Genomic DNA, 11,790 nt, shown 5'->3' with positions numbered 1-11,790 from the left:
GAGGACGTTTAGATTCATATCCATTTAGCACACATACACATTTTGTTGTAGGCTGTATTCTGTTCTAATGGGTGATGCTTTTCCCAGAAAGAGAAAAAAGAGCATACACAATTACGTTACTCTGAGGTACTTTTACTAGAGTTTTTTTTTGTCCTGTGATAGGCTACCTGCTTCAGTACCATGGACAGCTCCAAGTACGACATTCAGCTCTATGTCAATACAACCCAACTTGTGTCCTCAATACTCTGTTTATGATAATGTTGACATCACATGTGGAGTCCCTCAGAGGTCTAGTATTCTTGGTCCCTTGCTTTTCTCCCTGTACATGATCCCATTAGGTGGAATCATCAGAAAACATGGTGTACATTTCCATAGTTATGCTGATGATTGTCAGCTGTACATATCAGTATTGCCTGATAATTCACATCTTCACGTCTCTGAGATATAAAACTTTGGACGTCCAACACATTTTTTTGTTTGTTTTTTTTTTCTTTGTTTTTCAGATTTTATCCCTTTTTCACCCAATTTGGTATCCAATTGAACCCAACCTAGCATCCAATTAGCCCCTGCCTATTGCGTCAGCTGTACATATCAGTATTGCCTGATAATTCACATCTTCACGTCTCTGAGATATAAAACTTTGGACGTCCAACACATTTTTTTTCTTTTTTTTTTCTTTGTTTTTCAGATTTGATCCCTTTTTCACCCAATTTGGTATCCAATTGAACCCAACCTAGCATCCAATTAGCCCCTGCCTATTGCGTAGGATCCGCCGCACGACCCCGTGGCCGGCAGTCCCAGAGGAGGCCGCCAGGCAGACTAGCTGACTGGCTCCTCGAGCCCAGCACCGTTATTCCGGCATCCCGGGGGCGCTGTTGCGCGACGGATCCTTGTCCGGAAATAGTCCTATACCGCCCTCTCGAGCGGCCGCTCAATATGCCGCTCCCTGTGTGTGCCCCGGTCATATCCGGATCTGGCGAGACCGGGATTCGATCCCAGTCCCCGGTGGGCAGCTTGCACTAGTGGCTAGTGCTTAGACCGCTACGCCACCGCGGGGCTAACGTCCAACAATTTTCTACAACTAAATCAGGACAAAACTGAGATTCTTGTCATTGGACCAAAACCACAAAAAGACAAATGTGACACAGTCTGATCATTTGGTCCGCATGTCGGCAACCAATCAACATGTTCGGACTTTTCTTTTGAAACACTGAACTACGTTTCAACGTTCACAACACAAACTCGCTTGTCAAGCCAAAATACTGCAACGTAATGGATTCGGTGAGTAATCCCCTCTGCTACCTATTTAACTATAACACTACTTTACATTGTTAGCAGGCTCACAAAACAAGCTGTGTTAGTTGACTAGTGATGTGCCATTGATTTTCAACAACGCGGAAATGTATTCACATTTTTCGAAAGAAAAGTCAGATCATTACATCAGATCCCGATATGAGGACCAAAGCATTAGAACGTGACAAATTGTCGAATAACATGGGAACTTGCTTTCAAACTGCAAACCTGAAGCTAAGAATCTAGATGTGATTATAGATTCTTACTTAAGCTTTGAGCCTGACATTTTCTCCAGCAAGCTGATGCAATGTTAATGCATGCTTTTGTTATTACCCGTTTGGACTATTGTAACAGTCTCCTTTCTGCTCTTCTGAAGAAAGCTATTTGCCAGCTGCAATTAGTCCAAAATGCAGCAGCAAGAGTTTTAACCAAAACAAGCACAAGAGCTCATATAACTCCTATTTTAGAGACTTTACATTGGCTTCCTGTTAAGTTCAAAATAGATTTCAAGATCCTTCTGCTTCTATATAGAGCTCTCACTGGCACAGCACCAGAATATCTGAAATATATTTTGCTAGCATACCAGCCCAATAGAGCTCTCAGGTCTTCTGACGCTGGCTTTCTCTGTGTACCACATGTACAAAAGAAGAGATTTGGTGAGGCTGCATTTTATGCACTCAAATTGTGGAATGCACTGCCAGTGTACATTAGGGATGCAACCTCAGCAAATATTTTCAAGTCAAGACTAAAAACCCATCTTTTTAATATTGACTTTAAATTACTAAATAATTAAATGATGATTCTATACTGATTAAAGCACTTTGAGCTGCAACGTTTGCAGGAAAAGTGCTATACAAATAAAGTTATTAGGGTTAACTAGGGTATAGTAAAAATAAAAAAATCTACGCAACTGAGACCCTCGGCCCTTTCTATTCATTATAATTGCTTCTTGTTGTTATATGCCTACAGTAGTTGCTCACCATAGCAACAGGTCTCCCAGGCAGCTAGGCAACACTGCTCTCTAGTGGTAAATGAGGGACACTGATAATCACAAACACAAGTGGTGTTTTTGCCTTGTCGGATAATAACGTTTATTATGTGTGCCACTGCCATTTTCTTATCAGTACCTTTCTTCCAATTAAAACTAATCTTAGATTTTTCACAAACTAAAAAACAAAACAAAACCAAAAAAAGACCAGACAAATCCAAATACATAAACCGTATACATTTTTTATTATTGCCCTTTTACAATAATTTTCTTGATTTGTCAACAGGAATAGAAATCATGTGAAGTTAAAATGTTATATACTGGATGGTTATGAATTTCTGTTTGCTACAGTAGCCTACACTACACACATGTAAACCTAGATGACAGTGTGACTAAAGCCTTCATTACTATGTGTTTGTGAGAACACACATATACAGTATGAGTTTAATATGGAAAACAAAATATGAAATAAAGGTTTCCAAACCACTGGAAAAATATGATAATGGTTAAACAGTTCCATGCCGCTGCGCAATACAATGAACAGAGCTGTGCATATGCAGGAGCAGCAACCGCTGCCCTGACCTTCATTTTACAGTACATAGCATCATTAAAAGGTATTGTAAAAGCTATCTTGATACACACACTTGTCTAACACCTTGACCCTAGTTTTAATGTTAGTTATTTTTTATAGGATGCTGTGTGTCCTGTTCAAATTAGTTAAGCATTGGTTAATATAGTCTCCTAAATTCATCATACTATAATTATTAGAACTTTAAGTTACATTAACCATAAATTAATAGTCTGGACTACATGTATATGGATATTTTTCTAAACACCATTTTTTTTGTACAATTGGGCCTCTCAACCATAAGAACACAGCGTTTTCACTCCCATAAACGGAGATTTCTCTAAACGGATAACAAAGTGAAGAAATAAAAAAACATCCGATTGAGTGGATCAGTGTGGTTATGTTAAACGGAGCTGTCAAGCCGTTCACACATGCGCATTGAAGCAAAACGGTTGTCAACAGCAACAACATCAAGCACCTAGCACCAACTCAACTTCATAGTCGGTCCACACAAAATAATCAGTTTTTGCTTTCTTCTTGGTCGCCATAACTTGCTTTTCTGTCTGTTTTGTACTTTTCTTTTCTGTCTGTTTCAAAGAGTTTGGTCTGTTTACGTTTAGAGTCACTGCCGCCGTTTGATTACAACTGACTGCGCATGCCCATAACGTTCTTCGTCGCTGTAGGGGCGATCGTGTTCAGTTTTGGCTTTTCGTATGGACAGAGATATTTTTGTGGTGTGGACAGATGTTTTTTTTTTTTAAACAAGGACGAAAATATCTGCTTAAAAAAATATCCATATACGTGTAGTCCAGGCCTAAATTCGCTAAAGTGCATTCCAATCTCTCCACTTTGGAACACATGTCCGCATCAGTGCTGATTGTCTCCTCCAACATTCCGGAACTCAAGCCATTAGGCTTAACCAAGATGAACAGTGTCACATCTTAGTGGCTTTGTCCGTTAGTTACTGTCCGTGTGAGTCAGAGTTGCCTTTGAGGCTCAACAAGATGTGCAGGGTTTCTTTCATCGGTTTTCTTCACTGCTGCATAACTGTGGAGTGGAGCCAGCCAGTCTACGTGAGAAGCCCTTGTCCTGCAGGGCATACCAGGGTTCAACACCGGAGAGCCAGTAGCCTGGTTCAACTAACAACAACCTTTTATGCATCGTCCCTGAGGTAGGGATGGATGGGAGGGGAGGGTACATAACTGTCTATAACTGTTTCTATAATATCCAACTATAGCCTTTACTACTAGGAGGGTGGAGGAGGGATGCTGTGATTGCTGTGAGTGGGGATAGCAAGCGTAAGGAGTGCACACCAAGACTGGAATTTGAGGTCGCTGATATCACTGATAACCTCCCAAAAGCTGCAATAATACAACAAAATCTCCCCTTCACTTGGCTTTTAGCAGCTCTATATACACTCAAGGAAAGGTCAGAGGTCATGATGAGACACAGGAAGGAGGAAGTCATTGGTCCCACCTAAAACCTGTGGAGTGGTGGAATGCTAGCCAAACCTGAAAGACCTCATATCAGTACAATGATAGTACCCATGCAATATGTTCAGGTCTGGACAATTAAATAAAACAGCTTACACATGAATTACATGAAGTATGCATTATTTTGAGAATGCGTTATTGCCTATCATCTCATGGGCAAATTGTCATGAGAAGCTGTCATCATTGCTTGAAAGGAAACAGGAGTCATGATAAGTGCAGTTCACCCCCCCCCCCGCCAAAAAAAAAAAGATGTAGTAGCTGTGCTAGGCTACATCCATCAAGTCAAAGATGGATACTGCTGCTGCAGAGAGAATCTCACTGGCAGATAAAATACATTCAGAGAAGTGGCGATTCCAATCAAAGGACCATTTTTCATTAAACTAAAGAACAGTTCACAGTTCCTTCTATAACCCCCCCCCCCATGACTCCTGGGTCCTGCCCCTTCTCCCCTACTCCTCTTTCTCCAACGCACTGGGCTCCAGGCCTTCTGGGCAGGGTCTCCTGGGGGGTTTGTGTGTCTGGGCCAGGGGGAAACCCCTCAGCCTCTCCTGCAGGCTGCCCACAGCCAGCCTCATCTGGTCCTCAGCTCCCTGCAGAGACTTCACCTCCATGGTGTAGAAGAGGTACAGCATCGCCGTGGTCAGCAGGATGGCGAAGCACAGCGCCCCCAGGAGGTAGAAGGAGGCACTGGGGAAGGGTTTGTCGGCACCCAGGGCCAGCCAGGGCACAGCTGCGATGGCCAGCTCTAGGAGAAGAAGGGCCAGGCCCATGACTCCTGTACGGGCTGCTGTGTATCGCATCCGCTCAGCACAGTGCAAACCCACTTTGACTTCTGTTCGGGCCTCAGTCACGATGTCAACTAACTCAGCCAGCTTACCTGAGGGAGGGAGGGATAAACGTCAAACCTTGGAAGATCAAGGGCCAGTTTCACAGACAAGGCTTAAGGCCTAGTTAAGGCCTAGTCCTGGACTGAATTACACTTTAAATGTAAAATCTCCATTGAAGATGCTTTTTAGTCTAGGGTTAGGTTTATGCCTCGTCTGTGAAACTGGCCCCAACAGTGTTAGGACTAAATGTGTCGCAAACCCTCACAGTGGTCTGGCTCATGTAGTGCATAAGGAATTCATGATTCAACAATGAGGTTGCCGGCAGATCTTTCAGTCCAAAATAATAATACCCCCCAAAATATTCAGAACGTTTCAAATGACCATTACCGACGGCTACCACGTTTGGAAGGAATGAGTACCTGCAGTGGAGACCTGCTCCTCTCCCTTCCTCTCTCCATCTCCAGCAGCCTGTGTGGTCTGGGTCTGTGTGTCCAGATGGAGGTCAGCACTCAAGGCCTCATGGTCAGAGTAAGGGAAGGCGTGGTCTGGGACGGAGCCCTTGGTCGTGGACATGGTCTCACACTGGATGGCCACCCGAGTTGACCCCTACAAATCAAAAGAATCAGAACTGAATGTTGCTGAAGGGATATTCTTTTGCAGCAAATTATAGAATTAATGCTGTATGCAGCGCTTTTCCTCGCCCAGGCCTCAAAGTGCTTTACTTTGTTCGAACGTTCAACATCATTTATATTATTCAGAAATCAGCAGAAACCTGCATCGATTTTCTTTTAGGCATTAGACAAATTGAGAGAATAGAGCACCCCTCTCACCTTAAACAGGATGTAATCTATCCGGATACCCTTCTTGAAAGGGCCCAGCTCTTTCTTATTGATGTAAGGGTTATCTGCTATGAGAGTGATGCCATTCTCACAGCCCTGCCAAAAGAGAATTCAGGTTAAACGCTGTTGTTCATAATCATGAAAATAACAATTGTGCTTATTCGCGTCCTGGATCACTGTATAAGCATGTCATATGAAATTACTTACTAACACCACAAGGTGGGTAAACACTGGAGAAAATGACAAACACTTCCTTTAAAGTGGGTAAAAGCAATTCACCTACCCCCCCCCCAATCACTAAACTTACATTGAACTTCGCTGTCTCCGTGAAGCAGTCGCGGAGGCCAGTGTAAGTCCTGAGCAGGCGGTTTCCGAGGTCCTGGGGATGCATATTCAGATCCCCACCCAGGATCACCAGGTCGGCTCCGCCGGAGGTATGGCTAGACAACCACCAACGGAGCAGAAAGCTAAATGGTTTCAAAAGGATAACCCCACCCTTCACAGCTCGGCCCACCAAAACATACACAAAGACAAAAGCTGCATTAAAGCTATATTAAAAACAGCCTCTTATGTTTATTTAATCAATGAATGATAGTGTGTGACTTTCAGCATATTATATATTATACTTGACAAAAATAAATTAATATATTACAATTGATAAAAATAAATTGTCAAAGCATTTCCAGTGTATTGAACTGTATACTGAGCTCCAGACATTTGGCCCGACTTACCGGATAAACTGCTGTAGCTCCCAGGCCTGGACCACTCTGTGAGGGAGGTAGGAGTCCTTGTCCCTACAGTACTCGGCGTGCAGCTGGACACAACACACAGGACACACATGGAGACATCAGTGAACGCCACACACTGGTTGCATACCAATAGTCTTTCCTGTATTCCTTGCATCCTCTCCTTCCTTATCAAAAAGCATTGGTGGAAAATATCTAAAAAGGGAGGAACCTTAGATCTTCTCTTCCGATGTGTTTTGAGAAGTATTGGGACGCAACCCTAGTATGCAACCCTAGTATGTATAGAGAAGTATAACCCTAGTATGCAACCCTAGTATGGCATGTATGAATGAGAAGAGTGGAAGGAAAACACGTACATGCGTGACGTAGACGTTTGCTGTCAGTCCGCCTATGTTTAAGACGACCATCCCCACGGCTTTCCCTCCGAACCAGTCTCCATGGTGGGCCTGAGGGGACAGAACACAGCCTCTTAACACTAGAAACAGGTTTAGAAAAAGGTGGCTATAGCTACACCACAACATTGAGGCGGGAGTGACATTATTGTATGTAAACAAAAATACATAACCAGGTGTCTGTGTCATGTCTGCATGGTGTATTCTGCTACCAGACAAAAGTCCATCAGGGAAACAAATCCCATATCTCAGGGTTTGATGACTTACCATGTATGGATATCCATTTAATGAATAGCGATAAAGAAACGCATCGTGGATTCTGTGTCTGGAGAACATGGCCAGTCCGCTTCCTATGACCCCACTGAAAGGCAAAAAAGAGAACACAACATAGGATACACAATAAACACCATGTCTACCAGCAGCAGAACATTAACCATTTTATTTATGGCGCCATGTGGTACACTTATGTGACCTCTGACTAGACTATAACAATAACCAAAATCTCCTGACCTCCTACAGAGGGGATTAGAAATGAAAGGCATTTGTTAATCTTAATCTCATGCCTTGATATGGAGGTCATTGAAGTATTGGGCGAAACTTGGGAAAATTCCTATGTGCCGTAGCTAATCTTCCAGCTTTGATTTTAATCTCCTCACACTCAAAGTAATGTTCCTTATGACTGACATTGGACTACTGCATTGCAATAAATTGCACAGGGATCACTGCATACTTGGTACTGTAGTATAGTAACAATATTGCAAATGTTCCAGAATCCAAAATACTTTATATTTCACTGAAGTGAGTTGTTAACGTAACACTTTCAGAATGAGTACTTTGAGAGTTGAGGAGATGCTGTTAATAGATAATGAAACTTCTGGGGCTGAGGAAAACACACATACCTTTTGAAGTAGTGAGAGTGAGGATGGCTACAGGCGAGTGTCTTTTTCAAGAACAGGTAGTCTCTTTCACTCCATACCTGAAGAAAATAATTTAGAGAATATACTAGTATTCAGAAGGCCTTGGACTTTCTCAGTTGTGTTTTAACACTAGCTCAGCCGTGAGGTGTCATAAGTAAAGAAATTCTACCATTGCACTCAATCAAATTTCAGGACCCACCTTTCATGACTTTTCCTAGATATGTGCGTTCAAACCACCCAGTTATTACATTAGTCGACCAATGTAATGCATTATTATACCCGACAGGACGGAGAGAGCGAGCGAGAGAGCAAACCTCGGTGTCACCGGCGGGACACTAAAACGGATTACTAAGTAATCAAGTGCTTTAGTTGGCGAGCAAACTTGGTGATGGTAAGCACTGGTAATACGAGTTGACTCGCTGGAACGAGACAGGCGCGCCACATATCTGCCACATATCATACCTCCACCCCATATGTATTTATCATCATATTTTTCAATATAAAACAGAGGTATGATATATAATATGGTATATTATGGCAGTCTCACACGCCTGTCCCGTTCCAGCTCTGCATCCAGTTGAATGCATTCAAGTAGATTGCGCATCCAGGGAATTGCCGACATGTGTGAAAGGGAGCAACACAGCAATCTACCGGCATTTTGCTCATGTGTGAACGGCGAAAATACTCGGTCGACACAGCTTGGGATTCCATGGAAATTACAGGGAACTATGTGTGAAAGGGGCTTTGTTTATCACTGTGAAGCTCATAATTATGATAACACAATAGCTGCACCTACTAATGTCATTTCAATGCATTATAGACCTTTTCTTTACAACAAGCATAACAAAAAAAATCGCTGTTATGCCGAGGTGCCTATGCTTGTGCCTATGCTTAACATAGAAAGTTCCACAGTCCAGCGCGCTCGGGTTTAGCAGTAGAGGACTGGTAGCCTACCTGATCACTACCAAAGCAGGACACCGGAGCACTCATATCTGCGCGTTTGTCACAGGGTGACAGTCACCCTGTTCCTCTGCCCCGGCGTCAGTCCAATGGAATCGTCAAGCACATCCTTCCCCCTGAGATGTACAATCATGTTTATTTAGAAATAAATTGTGGTGTTTGACAGCGGATGATGGTAGAAATATTTAATGTAAAGTTATCTATCTAAAGTTGGCTGATATGTGCATGATAGGCGCGAATTCCCCCCCCTTGGTGGTATATGACGCTATAGTTGTATTGCGGCACTTATTATACCAAAACAACCCGAAATCTAATCCGAGCAGTTGTTATTATGTAATATTATCGATGGAGGGCAGTGAGCGGGAGACTCATCAAGGACATGTAGTTAATTAATGCAGTGGACAGCGGCTGTTTCTCCAGCGTTCCTGTCACATCGGATTTCGGAACGTAAAAAAAAAAAATCTAAGTCATGCATTTTTCCATGTCTCCCTTTGATGGCATATGACGCCGTAAATTTAACTTAAGTTCAGCCGCGAAGTTGTTGCACTGTTGTCCTAAATCAGTGCAGACTGGCAGGGTAGGAGCACAGGTTTCATACTGTTTAGAGCGCCGTTATTCTGTCATGGTCTGATAATGAAGCATTGTTCTTTTTTATTTGATGACTTGTTTGATCGTTTGATAGCGTAAAAGTGAAGTTGTGAATGAATCGCAAGCGTCAATGCTTTTCTACGATACTACTGATGACGTATCAGTCTTGAAGGGTTGTCCCATTTCATAGGGGTAGATTTCAACCCCTACCGCTTGTGGCTCTGTTCGAAGGCCTTGGCTCGAAATCGAGTGGCACTCGAAAACGAGCCATAGGGGTAGAAAAGGGAATCGGGATTGGGCCTTATTAAAGTGAAGTGCTCTTATGACACTTAACTCCTCCTACTGTCCCGGCTCGCTCCAGGTCTGATGTGTATAATGGAGAAGTGTATCCTACCCGTACTGGACTGTACATTCAAATGCGTGCCGTACCGAGCCATACCGGTCTGGTCAATGGAAAAGCGCCATAACTGTTGTGTAGATCAGCATTTCTCAACCGGGGTGCCGCGGCACACTGGGGCGCCGCCTGGCGTCTTCAGGGGTGCCGTCAAATAATTCTATATTCTGACGTTCATATGAATGAATGAATAAATCTATAAATAAATAAATGCAATACATCAAAATCTGTCTCGCGCGCCCCTTTCCCATGTCACAATGTCAATACCGGGTTCAGCGTAAGGTCAGTGTGTCTGCAATTAGCCTGCATTGTTTTTTCATTTACCACGCAAAGACATTTTCGAGAGCAATGAACAAGCAAACAAGCAGAATCATGGAACATGACAAACTGACAACAGATCATCCATCACAAGCTAGCAAGGATGCTGAATATTTTGTTCAGATGAAAAGTCACCATAGCCGTCCAGAACAGGTAATGATGAAGTGCGCCAAAGTTTCTGATAAAGCGTTGGAGGCTGGCTACCTCGTAGCCCAAATGATTGCTAAGGCGAAGAAGCCACACACTATAGCCGAGTCCGTTCTATATGGATGATCGGTGACATTATTCTGTCGTCCGACTTCGGAAGCTAAGCAGGGTTGGAAAGTTCGGGAAATAACGCACGGTTTCGTTTTCATGCAATGAATTTAATACATCCAGACAAGGATGCGCGCAGCGGGAGAGAGAGACGCATTTTCTGGCTTAATAACTCTGCATCCCCGGTGTTTACGTTGAATGGACTGGATAGGTGTTTCCAATCAAATGTGGGAATATGAAAATGAATGTGTTCCATAAATTCCCGCGTTTGTTCGGTCACTGTGTCATGTTTATACAGCACGGTTACGTGCCTGATGCCTTTGATGCACACTTGCCTTTTTCACTCCCTCCTCTCTCTCTCAATAATAATAATAATAATAAAACTTTTATTTGTATCAATAGCCGTGTGTGTGTGTGTGTGTGTGTGTGTGTGTGTGTGTGTGTGTGTGTGTGTGGTGTGTATGGGGCTGTCTGGGTGATGCAGTGTCGTTTTTGAATAGCTATATTTTAGACTGGGGTGCCTTGAGATTTTAGCGACTTTTGAAGGGTGCCGTGACTGAAAAAAGGTTGAGAAACGCTGGTGTAGATGATTACGCCTCAATCTAAGGCTGCCACGATTAGTCGACTAGTCACGACGACGTCGACTACCAAAATCGTCGCCGACATATTTGGTAATCGCCGTAGTCGCATGTTTTTTTGGAGCTGAAATAAGCGTTTTTTTTTGCCTAGCACCAGGGGAGCCCCCCCTCCCAAATTTCGTTGTTTGGTACCTGTACTATATCAATGACAATAAAGACCATTCATTTCATTCGATAAGCATTCGTTTTTCTTCCCTGAAGCTGCCACTGGCTAGCGTCTCCCAGTGTCTTTGATGTACATGCGCAGTGTCGGTCATCCGGGGCACACGTGACTTCCCCGGAAAAACAAACAGAGAAATGTCTTCCTGTCCTCGTACCTCTAAAGTGTGGGAGCATTTCAACCACAACGTTGAAAAAAAGAATGTAAAATGTAAAATTTGCAAAGCTGAACTCGCTTATCATGGCAGCACGTCTATGATGCGCGAGCATCTAAAAAGGAAGCACGTTGTGGCAGATGACGAGGAAGACGATGGCTCGTCTCGGTAAGCTAGTTAGCTTGTTATTGGCTAACGATATCGTTACGTTAAAAGCCTTCTTACATTATTTTACGTTGTCATCAAAGCGATACTTATCA

The 11,790-nt window shown here is 43.2% G+C and overlaps 1 protein-coding gene across 1 annotated transcript in view; it reads right to left on the bottom strand.

The window, feature by feature from the left end:
• Positions 1–4,548: 4,548 nt before the first annotated feature.
• The window catches only part of LOC308173187 (sphingomyelin phosphodiesterase 2-like), an 11,170-nt gene continuing 3,928 nt past the window's right edge, over positions 4,549–11,790 (bottom strand). Inside the window, exons 4-11 of the mRNA XM_080548179.1 lie at positions 8,046–8,122; positions 7,414–7,507; positions 7,111–7,200; positions 6,740–6,822; positions 6,316–6,448; positions 6,000–6,104; positions 5,589–5,775; positions 4,549–5,219 (exon numbers count right to left, since the gene is read on the bottom strand). Coding sequence (XP_080404305.1) covers positions 4,792–5,219; positions 5,589–5,775; positions 6,000–6,104; positions 6,316–6,448; positions 6,740–6,822; positions 7,111–7,200; positions 7,414–7,507; positions 8,046–8,122 — 1,197 coding nt within the window. The 3' untranslated portion in view covers positions 4,549–4,791. The remainder of the gene's footprint in view (positions 5,220–5,588; positions 5,776–5,999; positions 6,105–6,315; positions 6,449–6,739; positions 6,823–7,110; positions 7,201–7,413; positions 7,508–8,045; positions 8,123–11,790) is intronic.

The sequence above is a fragment of the Nansenia antarctica genome (genome assembly GCF_963989245.1).
Source record: "Nansenia antarctica genome assembly, chromosome: 18".
In the NCBI taxonomy this organism is placed as follows: domain Eukaryota; kingdom Metazoa; phylum Chordata; class Actinopteri; order Argentiniformes; family Microstomatidae; genus Nansenia; species Nansenia antarctica.
The sequence above is the reverse complement of the archived record's forward strand: the minus strand, read 5'-3'. Positions and strand labels throughout refer to the sequence as shown.